This window comes from Borostomias antarcticus, assembly GCF_949987555.1.
Source record: "Borostomias antarcticus genome assembly, chromosome: 2".
In the NCBI taxonomy this organism is placed as follows: Eukaryota; Metazoa; Chordata; class Actinopteri; order Stomiiformes; family Stomiidae; genus Borostomias; species Borostomias antarcticus.
Genome location: NC_140235.1, coordinates 29,055,173 through 29,077,809, shown reverse-complemented (window position 1 = coordinate 29,077,809; position 22,637 = coordinate 29,055,173). Strand labels below are relative to the sequence as shown.

The following is a 22,637-nucleotide window of genomic DNA, read 5'->3' as shown; positions in this document are numbered from 1 at the left end:
AATACAATAGGGTTCCGGCAGCTACGCTGCCTGGCCCCTAATAATATAGGCAAATACAATAGGGTTCCGGCAGCTACGCTGCCTGGCCCCTAACTAGGGCTGCGAGCAGCAGTGAGCGGGCCCTCGCACCCCACACGTGTCGGGGGTGCGGCGCCGTTAAAGGGTGTGCTATTTCGATGTCCAGTACTAAGAGAAACTTCCTGTGACCAGTAGGTGGCGCTCTAAGCGTGACTCAATACCGATGCATAGATGTGTTCAGGACGGTACCTTGATGAAGCGTGAGAAATGTTGTGTAAATCAGACAATGTATGTAGGAGTTATTATGACTTCCTGCTTGACCTGTAGGCAGCGCTATAAGTATGACTCAATACTGACCTACAGATGTGTTCAGGACACGACCTTCATTAAGCATGAGCAATTTGGGGTAAATTGGATAATGTATGTAGGAGTTATGAGGACATCCTGTAAGCAGTAGGTGGCGCTGTAGGTATGACACAATACTGACTTACAGATGTGTTCAAGATGTGACCTTCATCAAGCATGAGCAATTTGGAGTAAATCGGATAACGTACAGTATGTAGGAGTTATGAGTAGTACAACAGCCATCCCTTCACGCTGTAAACCTCCGCGAAATTCAGATTCGGATGAATTTCGCAGAGGTTTACAGCGTGAAGGGATGGCTGTTGTATGTTTGGTGAAATTAGTACGGTTTACAAGTTACTGTTGTTTCGAAATGCAGAGGCGAAAGGACCTATGGTGTTTACAGGACGACTTCAGAGCTTGGTAAGCATAAACCATGTAATTCCTGAACTTGAAATCCACGTATATCATACTTTTTAGAGTTTTCGATTGTGCCCATAGCTAGCAACGAGCCAGGGTGTGTGTGCCAATGTTATTGTCACAGAACTCTGTACTGCACAAAACAGAAATATTTTAACCTGTACTAGTCAGATACATGCCAGGGAAGCCAGAAATAGGGCTAAACATGAAATTCTGTGTCCTTATCTTTTAAAGTACGAGGCATGGAAATGGTAAAAACAAGGGGAAAATGGCACATTAAGAGCAAAATGGCTGACTTCCTGTTGGATGTTGGGTATAGCTCCAAGAGACATTTTAGTGTGTCTCGATGAACTACATATGCCCACCGAATTTCGTTCGCCTACATCAAACTGAAAGGTGGGGCTCGGCATTTTAAATTTTCCAGGGGGCGCTCTTGAGCCATTTTGCCACGCCCATTTCCATCACCCATGAAATATAAAAAATTTCACTGGGACTGACGTATCTGCAAAGTTGCATGCGTTTCATCGATGTTTAGGCCGGCAAAAAGGCATTTGTTTGGGGAGAAGAAGAAGGTAGAAGGTAGGAGAAGGTAGGAGAATAATAATCCTTACAATTTCAATAGGGCCTCGCACCGCCAGTGCTCGGGCCCTAATTAGTATAGCTGTTTTTGTTCTGCATGCAGTATACAGTTGCACACATATGTACAGCTTTAGGCTTTGTAGGAACCTAAAAGCAAGATTAATTTTGGGGGTCATTGTTAATTGGGGACTTTATATTTTAGTTTTCACATTTCTTTCCCAGTAACTGATTACATTATTTTACAGTTTCTACGCAGAGCTGTTATATAAATGATGTCGTCCAAACATCAGAGTGTCTACAGCACTGTAGTGTTAGACAGCAATCCTGCACTGTGAATACCTCATGTCAGTCTCTTAAATATCATGTCATTGCTGAAACAAAAGTACATTGTTATTAAAATGAATATTATAATTGGATTTTTAATCGCACTGTATTGGATTAATGCAAGATTAAAGGGAACAAACATCGTCATCAAAGTGGGAGTGCTGCCTTTTTCCTAAACAGTTAATTACTATGCATAATACGGACATTTCCCCATGTATATAAAACAGATTTTGAATTGTCAATATTTTAAAAAAAAATCTGATGAAATCCGACAGCGCATACAGTCACATCAGCTAGACAATGTATTGTTGCTGTTCTCATCAGCATACTGTACAGTATGAGGCATCCTTCTACTGTAAAGATCTGAATCCAGTGTGCAAATACAAGCACACGCACACACTCATGAATGCACATACACTCACTCATGCACGCATGCATGCACGCACACACACACACACATCCTGGTGACCTGCATACTTTTCTTAGGTGAGAATGAAGATGACTCAGCAGTACCTCTCTGAGGTGGCTCGATACTCGAGGACATGATTTATGGAAGGATTTAACAGTCTAATTAGGCTCTGCATTACTCTAATGAACAGAGATACTAAACTTACAGAATATGCAAATAGCAGCCCGCTAGGCTCTTTCATGGCTGTTGATAGCTATGCTGGATTGGGTTCGGGGCTTAAGATGGGGCGGAGGAAGAGGAGCAGTCGTCAGTGTCTGTACAGGCTTTCTCAAATCTTCAGAGATTCGGAGGATCCCCTCCTTCGAGGACCTGGTACCAGGTCCTCACTCTCTACTCTCACCTGTGATTAAATGTTCACCACAATGCAGTCCTACGGGATGGAACAGTGCACAGAGCCATTTCATTGTATAAACAAGTTGTGAATTTTCTCTTTGGAACTTGTATTTTTGTGTACAGTACTAGTACAGGTACTGTCTATGGCAAATGTTGATTTTCAAACTACAGTACATTTTATTTTTCCAGGTGTCCCCTGTAAAAGAGATTCCAAATCTCAAAGGGTCCGCCCAGGTTATATTAAGGTTGAATAAAATGAAATGAAAAGAAATAACAGTAGTCTGGAGAACAGATTATTATTTCAGACGTGGAAATGATATCAGATGCAGTGAATGAAATCAGCTGCTACTGTGTCACAATTGTGTTGTCCTTCATTGTCTCTGGTGTCACCAGAGGTCAGACTAGGCCTTGGTCAACAGCAGAGCAGAGTCAGCTCAAAGGTGGAGATGATGGCTTGGTTGGCTTGACTTGACTAATTGTGTCGGTGTGAGATCCAATAAAAGTACATTTGACATATCGTATCTAACATTAAGCGACATTTGAATGGAAACAATACTTGCATTCATTAATACAATTACATTACAATTACAGAACATTAATAGGCCTGTTTAACATCTGGCCAGGGACAGCAGATGAAAACTAGCCTCTTGGCTAATTCTGGCTCATTTATGATTTATTGTACCCACGATTTATTGTCTATTAATGTGCATTGTCCCTGATAAATAAACCAATAAAATAAAATAAAATAAAGCTGCTCTATTCATCAATGCCAAAATGCAGTAATTATTGTAGTAATTGTGTGTTATAATGTGTTATGAAGGCTTAGAAGTTGATATCATTAGTAGGCTTAGAGTCATTACATTTAGTATAAGAATAAATCAAATTAACAGGTACTAATATATACATCCAGTTTGTATAAATGTATAGGAATACAAATACATACATACATACATACATACATACATACATACATACATACATACATACATACATACATACATACAGGCCATATACTGTAGATATATCTAGTAATACACATACAGTATATACATACATACATATATCTAGTAATGCACATATATACATGCACACATGCACACCTCCACAACACTTGGAAACGGTCAGGAACTGTTCTACAGTCTGATGGCTGCTGGCACAAAGGAACGTCTGAACCGTTCCATATTGCACCTGGGTGGGATGAGCCTGTGGCTGAAGGTGCTCCCCATCTGCCACAGCTCATCAAAGAGGGGATGAGAGGGGTTGTCCAGGAGAGACTTCAGTTTGTCCCTCATCCTACTCTCCACCAGAGTTTCCAGACTGTCCAGTTGTTGTCCCAGGACAGAGCCAGCCCTCCTCACCAGCTTGTTTGTCTCCGCAGACCTGATGCTGCCTCCCCAGCAGGCGATGGCAAAGAACAGTGTTCTGGCTACCACAGACTGGTAGAACCACAGACTGGTAGAACATCCACAGCAGCCTGCTACACACATCAAAGGACCTGAGCCTCCTGAGGAAGACCAGTCTGCTCTGTCCTTTCATGTAGAGGGCCTCAGTGTTGTCAGTCCAGTCCAGTTTGTTGTTCAGGTGCACTCTCAGGAACTTGTATGAATCCACCATCTCAACTTCCTCCCCCTGGATGGTAACAGGGGTTGGAGGCCTCTTGTTTCTTCTGAAGTCCACCATCAGTTCCTTGGTCTTGCTGATGTTGAGTTGGAGCTGGTTCTCCTCAGACCATTCAATAAATCTCCTGACCACGTTCCTGTACTCCTCCTCATCGTCTGCCCTGATGCAGCCCACAATAGAGGAGTCGTCCGAGAACTTCTGGAGGTGGTGGTGGAGATGGTGGAGGCGGTGGTGGAGATGGTGGAGGCAGTGGTGGAGATGGTGGAGATGGTGTAGGTGGTGGTGGAGATGGTGGAGATGGTGGAGGCGGTGGTGGAGATGGTGGTGGAGGTGGTGGTGGAGATGGTGGAGGTGGTGGAGGTGGTGGTGGAGATGGTGGAGGTGGTGGCGGTGGTGGAGATGGTGGAGGCGGTGGTGGAGATGGTGGAGGTGGTGGCGGTGGTGGAGATGGTGGAGGCGGTGGTGGAGATGGTGGAGGTGGTGGTGGAGATGGTGGAGGTGATGGTGGAGATGGTGGAGGCGGTGGAGGTCTAGAGTTGTGGCTGAAGTCGGAGGTGTAGAGGGTGAAGAGGAAAGGAGACAGGACTGTTCCTTGGGTGGCGCCCGTGTTTCTTATGATCACATTGAACTGGCAGCCCTGCAGATGGACATACTGTGGCCTGTCAGTGAGGTAGTCTGTGATCCAATTTGTAGCCTCGGTTACAACATGTAGATGTATTTGTAATAACAGCATTGTATTGTAGTTATGGCAGTAACTCATAGATGTTTTTGTAATTACAGAGACAATCAGTCAGCTAGGAACCTCTAGACACACTGGTTTCCATGACAGTGTCGCCAGCTGCAAGAGGAAGCGCATCACCCCTTTCCCTCACGTCCCCTCTCTCCTGATTGGCTCAAATTTGATCAGGCATCAAAGTTCCCGATAGGCTGCGGGCGGCAGCGGAGCAGAGTTGTGGCTGTTGCTAGGATCCTGTTGCTAGGATCGTTGCCATCGCGGAGGCTCAGAGGGAAACATGTAATGAATCATGGATGGTTGATTTCTCTCCCGGAGTCCTAATCTGGGATGCAGATGAAGCCCACATACGGCCTCCTCCGCCCTGCCGCGCCCTCAACCTAGCTCTGGTTGGGGCTCATAAAAAAACAAACAAAAAAAACAATCCATTGTTTGGAATTGGGAGTTTAGGGCCGAGTCGCGGGGTTTCCTTAGCCGCGATTGGCTGCATACTGATGTCGGTTCACGTGCAAAGGCAGCTGGGGTCAAAGGTCATTATCGGTTATTTGTTCGGGAGAGGTGGCGAGGTAGACTCGCTGAGACCCCCCCCACCTCTGGGGTTGTTCTAGTTAGGTGACACGGGCTGGACAGCCAGAGAGCTCAGCCACGTCTCTCCTCCAGGAAGTGGGGGCGCAGAGGAAGGGTTACCTCTGACTACGTACAGTAGGCTAGGCTACTGTATACAGAGTTCTGTCTGCCGTCATTATTCACGTCATAAGCTAAAAAGCCCTTACAGTATGCAATATTCATACTCATACTAACAAATTGCCACAGCAGCGTAATGGAGGTTGACATTGTGTCACTGGATGATGGACGTTGACCATGAATATGTAATGTTTTTCTTTCGCTCTCATCTTAACTGGAAAAACCACGTGGGTGCTTTCCGACAAGCAGTGAAGTATGCCGATTTGCCGGAAGCAGTTATTGCTCCTCCAGGTACAGTATGTTTTGTTTTTGGAATCACGTGAAAATAGCCTAATTAAAATTCAACAGAGGTCATCCATCTTGGTGACTTAACATTCGCCGTGGGCTCTTTTAATATTATGTTATTGGATTGTGAACGGTATCTACAAGCTTGCATTAAATGGGGATGAACATGTGATATTTCATCCTGCCAATCAATCTGCTGGAATTCTTTCTCTTTACTTCTGTGGAAAGCCTGCATCTCTTTCATAGAACACTTAAAGTTGTTCATATGGAACAGTGCCCAATTAAAGTGAGCTTCCACCACCGGTGTTAAAACGCTCATTACGTCAACATATGACAACCAACATGGCTGCTGCTATGAAAATGTTTTTTAGTTTTTTAAATGTAAACATATACACTGTGTTATGTTGCTCTTTCTTAACATCTACATTCGTACAATACCATTTCAATAGTATTTATGTGTCCCTGACTACAATAGGCTATATGGATTTATTCAGTGCTTAACCCACACCACCCTCTGGCTCCCATTAATCTCACCCATGTTCCCTTTCTTTTTCCACCCGATACATCTCTTAATGGATTCCTTCAAAATCCAGTCCTACCCAATACTTATGCCCTCTGACACGTTTGTTAGCGCGCTCTTTATCATTAATAATTATGCAAAGGAGGCAGCGTCTCCACTGAGCAGAAGAAAGCAATCTTAGTATGCAAATGGTTAAGGTCCCCACGGAGTGTGGCGATTAGATGTGTGTTGATAAACTCACTTATGATGAGTGACAGTTTGCAATATTGGGGTCACGGCGGTCAGTGGCGTTTGCCCACGCTGATGAAAACACTGCGAGTGAAATGGCAAGAGTGTCCCCAGATGCATGATGGGATGGGGGATGAAACGGTGTAAAATGTCAGTGTTGCCGCTGTTTGCTCGTTAATAACCGGCCAGAAAGGGGGGAGGGGTGGAGCGATGGGGCTGATGGGTAAAGAGCAGAGATCTTGAAGCCACTTTTTCTTTTTTACTCCGCCAGATGTTGACTCACCACCTGCCTTTTTACTGCTAAGCAGGCAGTAATCTTCCACCAAAAATGTATTACACTATCACTGTACACCCATGTCCCACCTCAGACAAAGTAGTCCATAATCAAACATGCCACCTAACATCTATCACCACAGGGGCCTATTTTGGGCTTGACTCAATGTACTGTACATCTGATGGTGGCATGGGGCAGGTTTCCTGAATATAAACTAAAAATCATCCCCCATTTGAAGTCATTCCCATCCCAGGACAGGGTTGATCCCAGTCTGGGCAGCTGCCCCTGAGGGCATAAGTATATAAGACTGCAAACAACCGTTACAGTAAAGGCTCAAGATTTTCACAAGAAAAGAGCCTTTCAGGTGAAATCTTATTTCTGGTGCATGCAGCTCGATCTAAACTCAGTGGGAGTCATTGGCCCAAACCCCGTCATCATACATGGGCCTGACTATTCAAGATGGACCCATTTTCTCAGGATCAGCATTTCTACAGGCACACAGTAGAAAAAAAAGCGGATGGCAAGACACCGGAGGGCAGTGCCAAATTGAAAGGCGTGTTTGTTTCTAAAGAAGATCAAAGGTAGCGAGGCCTTGGACAGACATAAGAGGCTGCCTCATCTGCTCCCCATTCACTCTCCTGACAACAGACACTGAAAAACAGACTTTCTTCTCTTTGGGAAATCCTGGAAAGGGTCCCAGACTGTTTCTAGCAAACCAACACTATGGGATTTCCAAACCCTCTCCATAAGGAAGAACTTGAATGTTTGTGGACCCTACTTGGATATCACTCAAAGGGTTGCCCATCAGCAGCTTTCTCTCAGATTAGCATTCATGATGATGAATAGCAGGATAGCTGAGTAAGTACGTGAAGTGAAAAAGCACTTACAGTGATCATTACAGCTAACAACCGAGCCAGGAGAATTGTTGCCCACGGTTGGGAATTCAAAGCTATACCTCATAATTCAAAAAAACACGGTTAGCCTACTATACAAAATCAGTTATTTTCCGAGACTTCTTGATAACATCTTGAGGGGTATTTCACCCAAAGAGCCTCCGGAACCAAAATGATTGATGACTAGTGCAGTGCCCGTTCCAACTTCACACAGTTTCTTGGATCCGGAGCAATAGGCCCAAACCTGCTGAATTTCAACTTCACAAAGTGTCCAGTTATCTCGAAATTGGAAATACAGACAGTCATACAGAGACTCCTTCCATTATAGCAGGGGTGTTCAATTAAAATTCACACCAAAAGTTGGGCATTATCAGTTACATGTGTAGACTCATCAATGGCTAAGGAAACGAATGTAAACTGCACATAGCTGCATCAAGCTGTGCCAGCAGACTACATCATCTGCTAATATTTCTGTTTTTCTGGTTGCTTCACATCATTCGTCTTCTCATGTACCCTCAAGTAACATCTCGGCAACAGCGTTCAAGCAGTCCTTCTCAACTGTCCCAGTTTTTTTTAAAATGTTGTCCCAAAATCCATGCTATCTTTAGTGAACATTCATTTGCACATTGCTGGGCTGTAGGCTAAATAAATGTGTGATGAGTCGGGTAGATCTGTCATACTGTGCTCCCTCAGTTTGGTTATTTTACGTTCCCTCACAGTCTTCTGTGGATATGTTTGTTCAAAAGATCTGTGCTTCTCGCAGTGGCACTTCACATCGCCGCTTTTGATTAATGCCACGCTTTCAGAATATATGAGACACACCAGTTTTCAACCAGCTATGGGAAGAACATTAGTCGGCCCGTTCTTTTAAAGTTTGGTTTTCTGAATCAACTTTCTTTTATTTTGGAGAAAGCCACACTGTCATCCCTCTCACTGCTGTTGTTCTCTCTTGACAACCGTCTACGCACTGAAGCTGTATTAACTGGATTTACTGCGCCCGCTGTCTGTAGCAGCGACCGTCGGAAATACAATGCTCTGTGAACATATTACTTTTTCACTATCACTAGCCTTGGCTATAGCCTACTGGTTGTTTATCGCTAGCTAGGCTAATTGGTTGTCTATAGTAGTCATGACCTTACGTTGTCACTGTAAATCACATTTCATACTTTAATCTATCTAATCTAACTATAAAGGCAGGAATCTCTTTCTGTATGTAAGAACCGCTCATCCAAACAACTTCACATTCTAACATTGTGATTGTGATTGTGATTGTGCTATGATCCAAGATGGTGGAATGGAATAAATGCAAGCCCCCAGGAACAGCTCTGTGGGCTGTGAGACGATTTTGGCGTAGTGGCCAAGCTCGGTATTGCAAGTCAGGTAACACCATTGGCTCCAAAAATACTTTTTCCCATAGACATACATGCTACCAAGAGAGCCACAAAGAATGTAATGTCTGTTTCTTTCCCCATGTATGTCTATGAGAAAAAGGGATAGGCAGGGCCAAGAAAAACACTACTGGAGGTGCTGTGGCTCACGGAAGTCGTAGAAACCTTTTCGGCATATGCGCTGGGTGAATAGGTCGCCATCTTTGAATGCCTCATCCATAGTTTAATACATGCATGAATAGGAGATGGAGTTCACATTTTGTTATTTATTAATTTGATAACTGTAAATATTCATATACTCAACTGCACTTGGGTTCTGAGCAATACGGTCTGCCAAATGTCAACTTCATAAATGCCCCTCTCTTGAGATAATCATGATACAGACAGACAGACAGACAGACAGACAGACAGACAGACAGACAGACAGACAGACAGACAGACAGACAGACAGACAGACAGACAGACAGACAGACAGAGATTTCTGACTTTATTTCCCACCAGCCCTTACTCACTGAACCACGAAGTAAGAACTCCTAATGAAGTCAAGAGAGATAGCTAGACCAGGGCTGGGAGGTACATAGAGGAGTTATTGATTGGTTATATATTGCATTTGCTAAGACTAGCGGCACATGGGACCATGCATTCACAAAGGTATTAGGTTTATTGAGTGATTAGAGTGATTACAATGAAAGAAGTGCAGAGAGAGCACTGAGAGAGAATGAGGCATGAGATCAGCATGAGATCATGAAAGGGGGGTGTAATTGTGGCTAAAAAGGTGCTCACAATGTTCGGGGAGGGGGGGGGGGGGGGGGCATCAGAGGTAGCCTGCCTGCTGTATCATCACTGTTTTTTGTGTTGTTGTTTTTGAAGTCAGCTTGTTTGGGGGGGTTGAATGAATCATGGGGCTGAGGACCACATTCATCTTTCTCCTATGAGACTGAGATATGGATCTTTCTGGTTTTATACTGATCAGTTTTCCATCCGTTTTATTGTAGTATGTTTCCTGTAATATGAGAAAACAACTCTGTATTGATGATAGTCAGCAACATCTTGCTGGTTGCACCCTTTATATGCCAAATGGCCACAGTGACAGTATGCTAAATGCTTTTTAAATATTTATTCTATTCATTCATAGTGGAACTGTAGGTCACTAGCTACATTTATAATAATATCTTCTGTGCATTATTGAATGAGCCTTTTTTCTCTCTAAAAGATCCTCAAGCTCAAGAAAAATCACTAGGATTAAACTAATCATCCCCCCCAAAAAAGCAACGTGTAATTTTGCTCAATTCCCTTCCTGAGGACACAGACCCATCCAAATGAGAGATGACGGGATATCAGAAGTCATTGTAGCACACTGCGAATCTTCAGCAAGCAATTACCCTGGCTACATTTTCTAATAAACTTGTATCCTTCTGACTATAACCAATTAAACCTGTGTGATTACGGTTTCCATACAGTCGTTTCTAACCTGATTAGGTTTATGTGCTTTACATCACAAGTGGATGAATATTAATGAGGGGGATATGGTTTGCTGGTTGCTGGTTGACTGTGTCTTGGCAGCTCGTCTGCACACTGTATGGAAATGAGGCCCAAGGAGGAGTAGGAAGCCTCGTCCCCAGCTCTGGGAGCTGTCAGGGGAGGGACGTGTGTGTGTGTGTGTGTGTGTAATGAAGGCACACTCTGTGAACACAGGGGTGTTGCCAGGAGGTTGTACGGGTTGAAACCACAGCCTCAGTGGGAATGAGACCACTTTATATTCTAGTACAGAGCAGTGGATGGTGAGACACAGTGAAGCATATTCCTACCTTCACTCCTTCCGCCCCTGGTCGACAATATAAAACCATTCTAACACCTTTACTTAGTTTTGCTCCAAAGTCATGTTATCCGTGCTGCTGATTCAAACACATATCTTGCCACAGAGTCAGACACGGTTTGTTATTCATCTGATTTAAGCAACATGATGTATTGCCAACTTTCCAGAAAGAGATGACTGAATCAGTGACAAAATAGTACAGTATGTATTTAAGTTTTTAAGTATAAAACTGACAGACTGACAGCAGCACTATTCACAATATAGAGTAATTACTAATGTATTGCACTCAAGAGTGTTGAGCTATGGGCTAGACTCTGTTCATCATAGCCTGGAATGTATTTCAACTGACAGAGGTGGCAAGTCAAGCATTCCATCTGCCCAAGCATGGACTTCATACTATTTCTGAGCAACTGGGGAATAAACGCTTCTCCTCCACTAAGGGCTGAATTCACTCAGATTTTTGTGTGAACCTTAATACTGTAGCTCTTTTTTCAGTTGCCAAATGACAGAGCCAGATCTTTTCTGTCATTCAATGGTTTATTATCAATCTGATAATAGTTTTGTTTTCCACACAAAATATATGGTTTTCATTGAGGAACTCAGTAAACATTTGAGAACTCAAGCTACAGGGAGCCATTAATTCATTTATAATCTATGCATGTGAGTGTTTCGGTCAAGTTGCACACACAAATCACATTATACCATAGATTAAGAGGACAGAACAAATATATCAACGTTGCCAATATATTTCTGCTTAATCTGATTGTATTGATAGTATGTATATTGCTCACTACTAATTTATAACAATATAATTCGTTAATATTCCTGATATTACTTTTACAGTACATGAATAGTCAATTTACATAACACACAAATGCAGTCCAATAGCAGTGAACCGCACAAGCAAAATAATGCAAACCTCAGATATATATTATCATGAACAAAAGCCTAAACATAATTCTCTAAAGAAGCTTTTCTCTAGTACAGGACACTGATGTTCAAAATACTGTACACACATCAAAAACTATAAACAGTATCTGAGGCAGGGTATTATTATGACCGTTTATTCAGATTACAAAGACTGAGGAAAACCCTTCATTTCATCTATAGATCTGTCAGTGGCACTAGAACCTACGTTCAGTCACTTTAGACAGTACAGCACTGTGAAAACAGACCCGGTCTAATGCCTGGCACAACATTCATAGGTATACCAAGAAGAGAGAGAGAGAGAGAGAGAGAGAGAGAGAGAGAGAGAGAGAAATAGAGAGAGAGAGAGAGAGAGAGAGAGAGAGAGAAATAGAGAGAGAGAGAGAGAGAGAGAGAGAGAGAGAGAAATAGAGAGAGAGAGAGAGAGAGAGAGAGATGAGCTGGAAGGGAAGAGGAGAGACGTCAGATCTTGAGAGTTTTTGTTGTCTTGGCGAGGCGCGAGGATGCGTGGCGTGGGGGGCGGAGCCTCTCACTGAGGAAGCGCTTTTAGGATGGCGTTCACCTCCTCCGCCACGGCCGTCAGCGCAAACTCAAACTGCTCCTGAGGAAGGAGAACAGAGAGGGAGAGAGGGAGAGAGAGAGAGAGAGAGAGAGAGAGAGAGAGAAAGAAAGAGTTGGTTTATGCAGCAACTACCTCTCTGCTGAGGTGTAACATAACGTGTGTGTGTGTGTGTGTGTGTGTGTGTGTGTGTGTGTGTGTGTGTGTGTGTGTGTGTGCGTGTGCGTGCGTAGAGCCAGAGAATTGTGAGGCATATGGGAGTGATAGTTGTCGTAGTATTGCACCTCCCCCATGGGACCTTCTGCGTTTGCTAGGCCCCTCCCACCTTCACCTCCTCATAGATAGAGTCAGAGGGTGTGAGTGAGCCAGTGCCACTGTATCCTGGGGTGTCTTGAAATAAGGCTCTGACTCAACTTTGCGTGTGTGTTTGTGTGTGTGTGTGTGGGGGGGGGGGGGGGTTGTGCGTGAGAGAGAGTGACTCAATGTGCTCCCTGAGAAGCACAACAGGTCTGAATGATTTTCGCCCCAAAGACCAACTGCTTTCAAATCCCATTCCTCAACCCAGGCTGCAGGCCATGAAATGAACTCACACAGGAGACTACAGGTACTGTAGGCATTTCAAAGAAACCAGGGTTATGGGATGTGTCAACTGAAAACCTGTCATATTCTTATTTTGGCCTGGAATCAGGTAAAATCTATACTGGGCACAGCTTGTGAGCCAAGTCTGCAGTTAAAGAGTTGGATTATTTTTGCTGTTCAGAGTTCTTCAATGATGAATGTGTCTTCCCACAATAGCTTCACAGGCTTAGAGCAGAGAAACACCTCCTGTATGTTCCAGTAAAAACATTTACATATGTCCACCACTAGGGGGAGTTCAACCTCTGCGCCATAAAGTATGTTGAGATGTTAGGGTGGAATAGTGGACACACATTACTATGCTGTGTATTAGTTCAAATTAAACCAAAGCTGAAATATAACTCAAATGTATTTTTTTGTGTGATATTTTTACTCTACAGCCATGACTGAATCAGATAAAACGTGTGAAATAAGTCCACGGTTTAAGACATTTCTCAAAACTTCTCTCACCTCATTACAATCCTAATTATTAACACTGCCCCGAGGCATCAAACTGGAAACAGCAATCATGCGACTTTTCAATTAGGGAATCACATTTCCGCGTGGCATTCATAATATAAAAGCGAATGCTTCAAGAATTGCTGTCAGAAAAGCTTTGCTAACAAGCACCAGGCTGAGAGCTGACTCACACTGGAGGTGGAATGCAGGGAGAAGTGTATAAAATCAGGATATGAATAAACCATACAGGGGAACTCTGGAGTCTTTTAGTGAGCACAGCTTCCATAAATGTAATCCTGTCTCATGGTTTGCCCAAGCATTGCCTTAATTTATATTTTTCTGAACTTATTGTAAATGCAAGGACTTAAAAGGCTTAAAAGTGTCCTGAAGCAACTCTCTGACCACTGCCTTGGAATGAGATGTTTTAAAGTTGATGACTACTAAGATCTTTAGAAAAGCGATCACCTAAGACATTTTTATAGAGAGGAGAAACACAGCTGCTTTTAGAGTAATACACCCATTTTGTGAATGCTTTTGGTGATACCAGTACCTAAAATGGTGTCTATGTCTAAGTCAACCTTTTTTGGAAAGAAATATACAGTAGGAAGCCCTCCATACTCATCATAGGATGAGTCACAAATGAGCGCAGACCGAAATCAATTTCAATTTCAAAATTGAAATTTCAAAGGAACAGAAATATTAGTTGACAGAGGATCCCCACAACACTATTGTAAGCAGTCTCTTAAAAATAGGATCCATTATGCATGTAATATACTAGCATTAATACAAACCTAGTTCCTAGTCCATCCACACAATCCAATCATTACATTACATTACAGTCATTTAGCAGATGCTTTTATACAAAGCGACTCTCTCATATTGTAAATTATTTCATAAAACTCTAATAGTATTCTACCATATGCTTTGGAGGTGATAATTTGCTTGAATAATTAGCACTTTAGGGTAAATAGTTGGATGTGCTATTAGCAAAGCTCCAAGCTGAACCCCTTCTGAACAATGAGATGAGAAAAATAACCTGGTTGTGAAGAAAAATACCCCCCCCCCAAAACCTGCTGGGAGTATTGACTCTACAATAGTTTCCTCTCACTAAGCTAACCCAGACCAACTATGGGCTCCCCACTGTTCAAATGATGCACCCTCTTCCAACAAACACCCCACATCACCTCCCTTCATCCACAATGACCCCCCCCCCTCCATTCATCCACAATGACTCACCCCCTTCCCTCCCTTCATCCCCAATGACTCATCCCCTTCCCTCCCTTCATCCCCAATGACTCACCCCCTTCCCTCCCTTCATCCACAATGACTCACCCCCTTCCCTCCCTTCATCCCCAATGACTCACCCCCTTCCCTCCCTTCATCCCCAATGACTCACCCCCTTCCCTCCCTTCATCCACAATGACTCATCCCCTTCCCCAGCACGTTTCTTGAGAGAGTGAGAGTGAGGGGGGGGGGGGGTTGAGAGAGAAAGAGAGAGGAAGAGAGAGAGGGGGAGGGGGAGAGAGAAAGAGAGGGGGAGAGAGACGGTGAGAGAGAGAGAGACAGGGGGGGGGGTGAGAGGGAGAGAGAGAGAGGGAGAGAGGGAGGGAGAGAAAGAGAAAGGGAGAGGGTGAGAGAGGGTGAGAAAGAGGCTGCAAGAGGGAGGGGGAGAGAGAGGGAGGGGGGAGAGAAAGGTAGAGAGAGAGAGAGAGAGAGAGGGAGGGGGAGAGAAAGGGAGAGAGAGAGAGAGAGAGAGAGAGAGAGGGAGGGAGGGGGGAGAGAAAGGGAGAGAGAGAGAGAGGGCCTTACCTTTGTCTGCACCATGCCGGGTCTCTGGTCTCTCAAGTGCTCCAGGGTAGCGGCAATATCAATCTCTTTAGCACCTGCAACAGACCGCAAATTGGAGCGAGTTCAAAGCAGCGAGGTAATCCAGCACACATCTGCCAGTCTGCCTCTCCATAGATCCCCTTGGAACCGTGCGCCGATTGAAAATTATTACAATCATCCCAGGAAAGACTTGGCGAGGAGCCATCAACTGTTTTTCAATAAAATAACACGGACTGATGGATATTTTTGGCTCAGGAATTGTAGAGCAATGGAATCAAAGGGACTGCGCGTTGATCTTAGATGTCTCCGCTCGATAACATAGTAATTCACTTTTCAACTGACTTCAGATAATTAAAAAATGCTCTTTTTTAAATTCACACTGATGTGCAGTGCTTATAATTTAAACACATAATACTCAAACTCTTGAAATTTTCTGTTGCATGTGTCTAAATTTACACAAACAGCAAATCCCATTCCCCTTGTACTTCATTTGTGAAGAATATTCAGTAGATCCGACTGACTACTCAGCTACAGTTTGCACCGTAGTTCCTAGACATCTCTTTCACCTTTAGCTTGACTTCAACAACACGACTACCGTCTGAGCTCTTAATGAATTAGGACCTGGAGGACTTATTTGAGATTCTTTTGCAGAAAAAAAGAAAAGGACGAAAGAAAGAAAGAAAGCAAGGAGCTACGGAGAGAGGGGATTGGAGAGAGCCCCCAAGCCCTCTAAAAAGTATTTTTGAAAGAGGGAGACAGGGAGATGGAGAGAGAGGGAGAGAGAGAGAGAGAGAGAGAGAGAGAGAGAGAGAGAGGGAGGGAGAGAGAGATGGTAGGGGCCGGTTAACGCAACCATACTAGCAATTCAAAATGCCCCAACACTTTCATGTTTCAGAAGTGTTGGATTCCCAAGTTTAGGGGGGGGGGAGAGTCTCCTTCAACAAGAAAGGGGGCTTTGGAGCAAAATGGCATTCTTGTGTACAATGCATTCTGCAGGAGAGTGGAGGATGAAGAGGAGGAGGAGGAGGAAGGAGAGGGATTTTAGATCGATGGCCCCTAGGCTTTTCATTATGTCGGAGACAGAGGGATGAATGCCTTGGTTTCACTCCTATGTAGACCAGATGAGGACCAGATGAGGACCAGACTTGGCGAAGAGGGAGCGCATACTTCCAGATCATGCCTACAGTATGAGAATAATGGTGAGGTCTGGCTAGTCCCAGCCCCAACACTAGCCCCCGCCCCAACACTAGCCCCAGCCCCAACACTAGATTAAGACCCAACACTAGTCCCAGCCCCAACACTAGCCTAAGACCCAACACTAGTCCCAGCCCCAACAATAGTCTAAGACCCAGCCCCAACACTAGTCCCAGCACTAGACCCAGCCCCAACACTAGCCTAAGACCCAACACTAGCCCCAGCCCCAACACTAGCCTAAGACCCAACACTAGCCCCAGCCCCAACACTTGCCTAAGACCCAACACTAGCCCCAGCCCCAACAATAGTCTAAGACCTAGCCCCAACACTAGTCCCAGCACTAGACCCAGCCCCAACACTAGCCTAAGACCCAACACTAGCCCCAGCCCCAACACTAGCCTAAGACCCAACACTAGCCCCAGCCCCAACACTTGCCTAAGACCCAACACTAGCCCCAGCCCCAACAATAGTCTAAGACCTAGCCCCAACACTAGTCCCAACACTAGCCCCAGCCCCAACACTAGCCTAAGACCCAACACTAGTCCCAGCCCCAACAATAGTCTAAGACCTAGCCCCAACACTAGTCCCACCACTAGCCCCAGCCCCAACACTGGTCCCAGTCCCAACAACAGTCTAAGACCCAGCCCCAACACTAGTCCCAACACTAGCCCCAGCCCCAACACTGGTCCCAGTCCCAACAATAGTCTAAGACCCAGCCCCAACACTAGTCCCAACACTAGCCTAAGACCCAACACTAGTCCCAGCCCCAACACTAGTCCCAACACTAGCCCCAGCCCCAACACTAGTCCCAGCCCCAACAATAGTCTAAGACCCAGCCCCAACACTAGTCCCAGCCCCAACAATAAGACCCAGCCCCAACACTAGCCCCAGCCCCAACACTAGTCCCAGCCCCAACAATAGTCCCAACACTAGCCCCAGCCTCAACACTAGTCCCAGCCCCAACAATAGTCTAAGACCCAGCCCCAACACTAGACCCAACACTAGTCCCAGCCCCAACATTAGTCCCAACACTAGTCCCAGCCCCAACACTAGCCTAAGACCCAACACTAGTCCCAGCACCAACAATAGTCTAAGACCTAGCCCCAACACTAGTCCCAACACTAGCCCGAGCCCCAAAACTAGCCTAAGACCCAATACTAGCCCCAGCCCCAACACTAGCCTAAGACCCAACACTAGCCCCAGCCCCAACACTAGCCTAAGACCCAACACTAGCCCCAGCCCCAACACTAGTCTAAGACCTAGCCCCAACACTAGTCCAAACACTAGCCCACTAGCCTAAGACCCAACACTAGCCTCAGACCCAGCTTCCAGTCCCAGTTCAAGCTCCAGCCTCAAGCTCCAGCTGCAGCCCTAGCCCTAGCCCTAAGCCCCGGGCCTGGGTGAGTGTGACAGCCTGAGAAGCCCTCAGAACCAGCAGCACCAGGCTGCCCCAACTCTGCCCTTTGCTCCCTCATTATGGCAAAGCCATGGTGGGCGGGTCAAGAGATCTCAAGTCTCCGTCACGCAATCATACATCTGCCACTCCCTGGTCCTGCATATACTACATGCATAAATGCATGCACACACACGCACACACACATGCACGCACACACACACACACAGAAGGGGGGAGGCCAGGGTCAGGGTCAGATGTCCGGATGACCTTTTCCAATCAGCCTGTGGTTCCAGGGGTGCACGGGGGCGTGGCCCAGCCATTGTTCTGTCATTTCTGATCACAATACTGCAGTGAGCAGTCACTCTCCTCTCACACACTGGCCAAGAACAAAGGAAACCCACAAGTCACATTTGAATACAACATAAACCCTTTTTTTTTGGGGGGGGGGGGGGTGGGGACTGAAATTGGGTTTCTTTCTCTCTCTCTCTCTCTCTCTCTCCTTCTCTCTCTACCTCCCTATCTCCCCGAGACCTTCTGGTTAAAAAACGGGGGAGGCTTTGGCGTTGCCATGGCAACGTCGCCGCCACACAAGTGGCGAGGGGTAGTGAATGGGAGAAGGGAGGTCGGCGGCTCCTACCTTTAGACATCCCATTCAGAACCATGTCAATCAGAATGTAGGTCCCACTCCTGCCTGCTCCATCACTGCAGAGAGAGAGAGACAGAGAGAGAGAGAGAGAGAGAGAGACAGAGAGAGAGAAAGAGAAGGAGAGAGCGAGAGAGAGAGAGAGAGAGAAGGAGAGAGCGAGAGAGAGAAGGAGAGAGAGATAGAGAGAAGGAGAGAGAGAGAGAGAGAAGGAGAGAGAGAAAGCTCATTAAAGGAGCCAAAAAAAGACAGACGGGCCTCCTTCAATACCAAAATGTTTGCCTCAAACGAAGGGTTGAAAACAAAGTGGTCGTTCAAATACACAGTAACTGTAAATCCTGTCTCTGAAATGCAACGTCCATATACCCATATGCTATATGAAATGTCGAGCCCATACTTAGTTTAGGGTTTTAAAAAAAAGTTATTGCATAGAGCCATTCATTGGAATACTGTATTGATATAAGATCGATAAAAAGTGCAATCAGTAAAGCAGTAATCCATATAAAAGGGCCTGCTCAAATGAAGTCCTACTGTCCATTCATTTCCCAAACTGATACAATAATACTGAACGAGAAAAAAAAGTGTGTGCGATTTCGTGAAACGAATGCATGTGTGGTCCCCCAACTCACTCTGCTTTTGTGCGGCGAGGAACGGTTTTCGTGGAGGGGGGTGTTGGGGGTGGTGTCCCATGAGGGACAAAAGCTTTTAAATGCCGGCACCTCAGGAGCAGAGAGGAGGGTGGGGAGGCCAGAGGCGGCTTCGGGAGTGGCACTTTTTGGAGAGCCTGCCTTTTTTCTCTCTCTTCCCATTACTCCTGAGATAGCCTGGTGAAAAGCCTCTCTTTGTGCCTGCTCGCCATTCAACGGGGGCGCATGTTAATTGCAAACAAGGCGTTGCAGATCGCTCTAATAAAGGCTAAAGCCGGTAAAAGGCGGGAGAGCGCCACTGAGCGCCAGCGTCTCATTAGTCCGCCGGCTCTCTCCCTCCAGCTCCGCCATTACCGCCGGGGACGGGCACGAACGCATGACTGGCCTACAACTGGCTGTTAAACGTGAATAGGCGCGTACCTACGGTATCATACGTATCTTAATTAACACAAGCGATAACTAATTGACTGCAGGACACTGGCCAGTGATGGGTGTCCATGTATAATAGCTTCATTAGGACACAGAGATCTACGCGAGGTGGGGAATGATAAATCGCACCAAAAATCCATACTGATGCTAACTGGCTAATTGTGTTAAAAAAAAGTGAAGAACTCTCTTTCTTCTGGACAGTCCACAGCCCTGATCGACTGGCTGATCCCTCCCAAAGTCCACAGGTTTGTTACAAAGTCATAATTGTAAGTATACTTGCCTGCAGTGGACAATAATTGGACAAGATCGACCCCGGTAGCACCTGTTAACCTTTCTGTAATGAAACAGAAGAAAGAAAGTGTGCTGTTAATGTCAAGCTTGATAACAATTTGTGGGAATGCATGGAGCAAACCCTTCTACAATACATTTGGTGATGTGGACAAGACCTACGGCCCTTGCTTCTCCAGTCCATTAAGATTCACCAATCCGTTTAGTTGAATTTCAAAAGGTGAAATGACTTGCAAAAAAATTAACACATTAAGGTTGTTTAATATCACTGATTTGGACAAAAAAACATACACTTGTAGCAACATCAGGGCCTTTTTCAACAGTGTTGCAACTTGCAGCTTAATTCATTCAAGGCACATCAGGTAGGTTTTTTTGGGCCTACAAACATGTATCCCTACATGGATAAATGTCATCTGCACATAATTAAAACAAATTAAACCAAAATATAATTAACAGAAATGGAACAACTGTCCGGCAATCAATCGACTCCAGCTGTCAATCACGATCATTAGGAGCCATGAAAAATGAAAATGTCCATTCGTATGAGTGGGCGTGCCATTTAAAACATGGTTTGACGTGTATTTATGCGGATGATGGATGCGGGTGGTGTGAAGTCGTGATCCGTGACACATTAACTTTGCCCAATTATCAATGTTACACACCAGAGGCCCAGCGAGGCCCAACAAGCCTTCTAGACCTGTCTGTTGCCATGGAAACTGACTACATTGGGCCCGCCTGCATTTTTTTTCTTTCTTCTTCTTCTTCTTCTTCACCCCCCCCCGCCCCATAGACAACACATTCTCACAGGTGATATACATGTAAGGCAGTGGTCTTTGATACTTCGAGACCCCCTTGGTCACGCAAATGTATCTCTCATGCTTGGAAATCAGAGGACATAATTAGAACATCAAACTCATGACAGTGAAAATCCAACGGAGCTAAAACAAGAGTGCTGGTTCCCTGCGATCAGGAAAAAGGGCGTGGCAGGTCTCCCGGACAGCGGGGTGTGGGGGGGGTGAGGAAGGAGGTGTCATGCAAGCCAAAAGCAGGAGGTGAACAGAGAAGGAGTGAGCGTGGGAGGACAGCGACAGCGAGAGACAGTGTGCACAGGCCTGGCTGAAGAGACACAGTTTCCAATGATCACTTTTGTGACTATGCAACTGGGCTCATATTACTAGCTGCAACATCACAAAAATGACACTGGCAACCGCTACATACCGACTTGGCCATAACAGTGACATGGGTTCCTAACAGTGACATGGGTTCATAACAGTGACATGGGTTCGCATCGTAATGATATGGGGCACTTCCTAGGGTAGCAAGATACACCCTGGGAGCAAAATCGCAGCAATATCTTTTGCAATGACTGTTCTTAGCATTGAAATGCGCAGGGCTTCCAATTAGTCAAACCAGCAGGAGAAACATTTCCACTGCAGTTATAAACCTTATCACAACTGCGTTACAGTATGTAAAACATAAAAGTCCTGAGGTTGAGTTCAGTTATGGCCTATAGGGTTCAGCCTAATAATAAGCTATAACTAATAGCAGTCAAAATTAATTAATTAATAAATGTCACATAACGTTACCAATAAACAGCCCTAATTGATCACATGCACTCCCTTCCTACAGTATGCTTTCTGCTGTGGTACAGTTATACAGTATATGAACATCATGGAAATTTACTATACTGGGTCATGGTGCCTTTCCTGCTCCACCTTTCACTGTAACTGTGACCCATATAGCTGCATTGTACAGTACAAAGCAGTTGTGTGTCACAGAGGAACGAGCTTCGCTTCAAACACATCGGGGGTGTTTCTCTTTCTAGCCTGAAATTGTGTAGCGCTAGCATATACTGTGCAGCGCGCTCCTCACATCTTACAAATAGATCCTCATTTGGAAGGGTGTTTCCTATTCCTGCTGGGCTCTCCCAGGGGACCAATCAGAGCTCTTCTGCCAGCGCACATCAGAGGAGAAACAGGAAGAACGTTATTCAGTCACAGGCTTCCCTCACTCTCACCCAGGGCTGCGGCGAGGCTTCTCCTAATTAATTGTCAGTTAAAATGAAGGTGTCTTGCGGGCGGCTGATTGGCCGCATCACGAGTGCGGGAGGGGATAAAGGGGGTGAAACAGAACTCAGAACAGAAGAGCAACATCAATCGTTCCTGACAGGATTAAAGGGTGAGGTACCGGAGGAAGACAGGACCAGACAGCCATCAGGAGAAGGATCCACGACCGAAAGGAAGGTTATCTAAGCACAGGTTCCGGACGCAGCCAAAGTCCAAGAACAGAGACACTTTGCGGAACAGGGTGGTCTCACTAAGGTCCTCTGAGTGTGTGTGTGTGTGTGTGGGGGGGGGGGGGGGGGGTGTACAGGTGTCCCACCTACCTACGGAAGTCCAGGAGGGTTCTGGCAGAGTCTGGGGTGCTCCGGTCCACCCAGGACAGGAAGTGGAACTGGGTGACGGTACGCGTCTCGCTGGTCTGCAGGTTCTTCAGGTAGAAGCTGCGCACCAGGAAGTCCTCGCACCAGATGTGCTCCGACACCAGGTGGACCTGAGGAGAGAGGAGGGGAACGGCCCGTGTGACTGCTTCCTGTTCCTCGGGTACCACGCGTTTAACACTGAGGGAACCTCCTTTTGAGGTTTTCAAAATGTCCTGAATAAAAATGTTGGAGTGAATGTGTGTCCTCCTTCAGTATTTTCCTGCTTTTTGTTTATTTTATGTCTA

The 22,637-nt window shown here is 45.5% G+C and overlaps 1 protein-coding gene across 1 annotated transcript in view; it reads right to left on the bottom strand.

The window, feature by feature from the left end:
- Positions 1-12,382: 12,382 nt before the first annotated feature.
- The window catches only part of ptprn2 (protein tyrosine phosphatase receptor type N2), a gene marked incomplete at both ends in the record, with an annotated part of 142,683 nt that continues 132,428 nt past the window's right edge, over positions 12,383-22,637 (bottom strand). The window contains 5 exons of the mRNA XM_084454216.1: positions 12,383-12,454; positions 15,296-15,369; positions 18,541-18,605; positions 19,903-19,956; positions 22,297-22,463. Of these exons, the coding sequence (XP_084310342.1) occupies positions 12,383-12,454; positions 15,296-15,369; positions 18,541-18,605; positions 19,903-19,956; positions 22,297-22,463 (432 nt within the window). The remainder of the gene's footprint in view (positions 12,455-15,295; positions 15,370-18,540; positions 18,606-19,902; positions 19,957-22,296; positions 22,464-22,637) is intronic.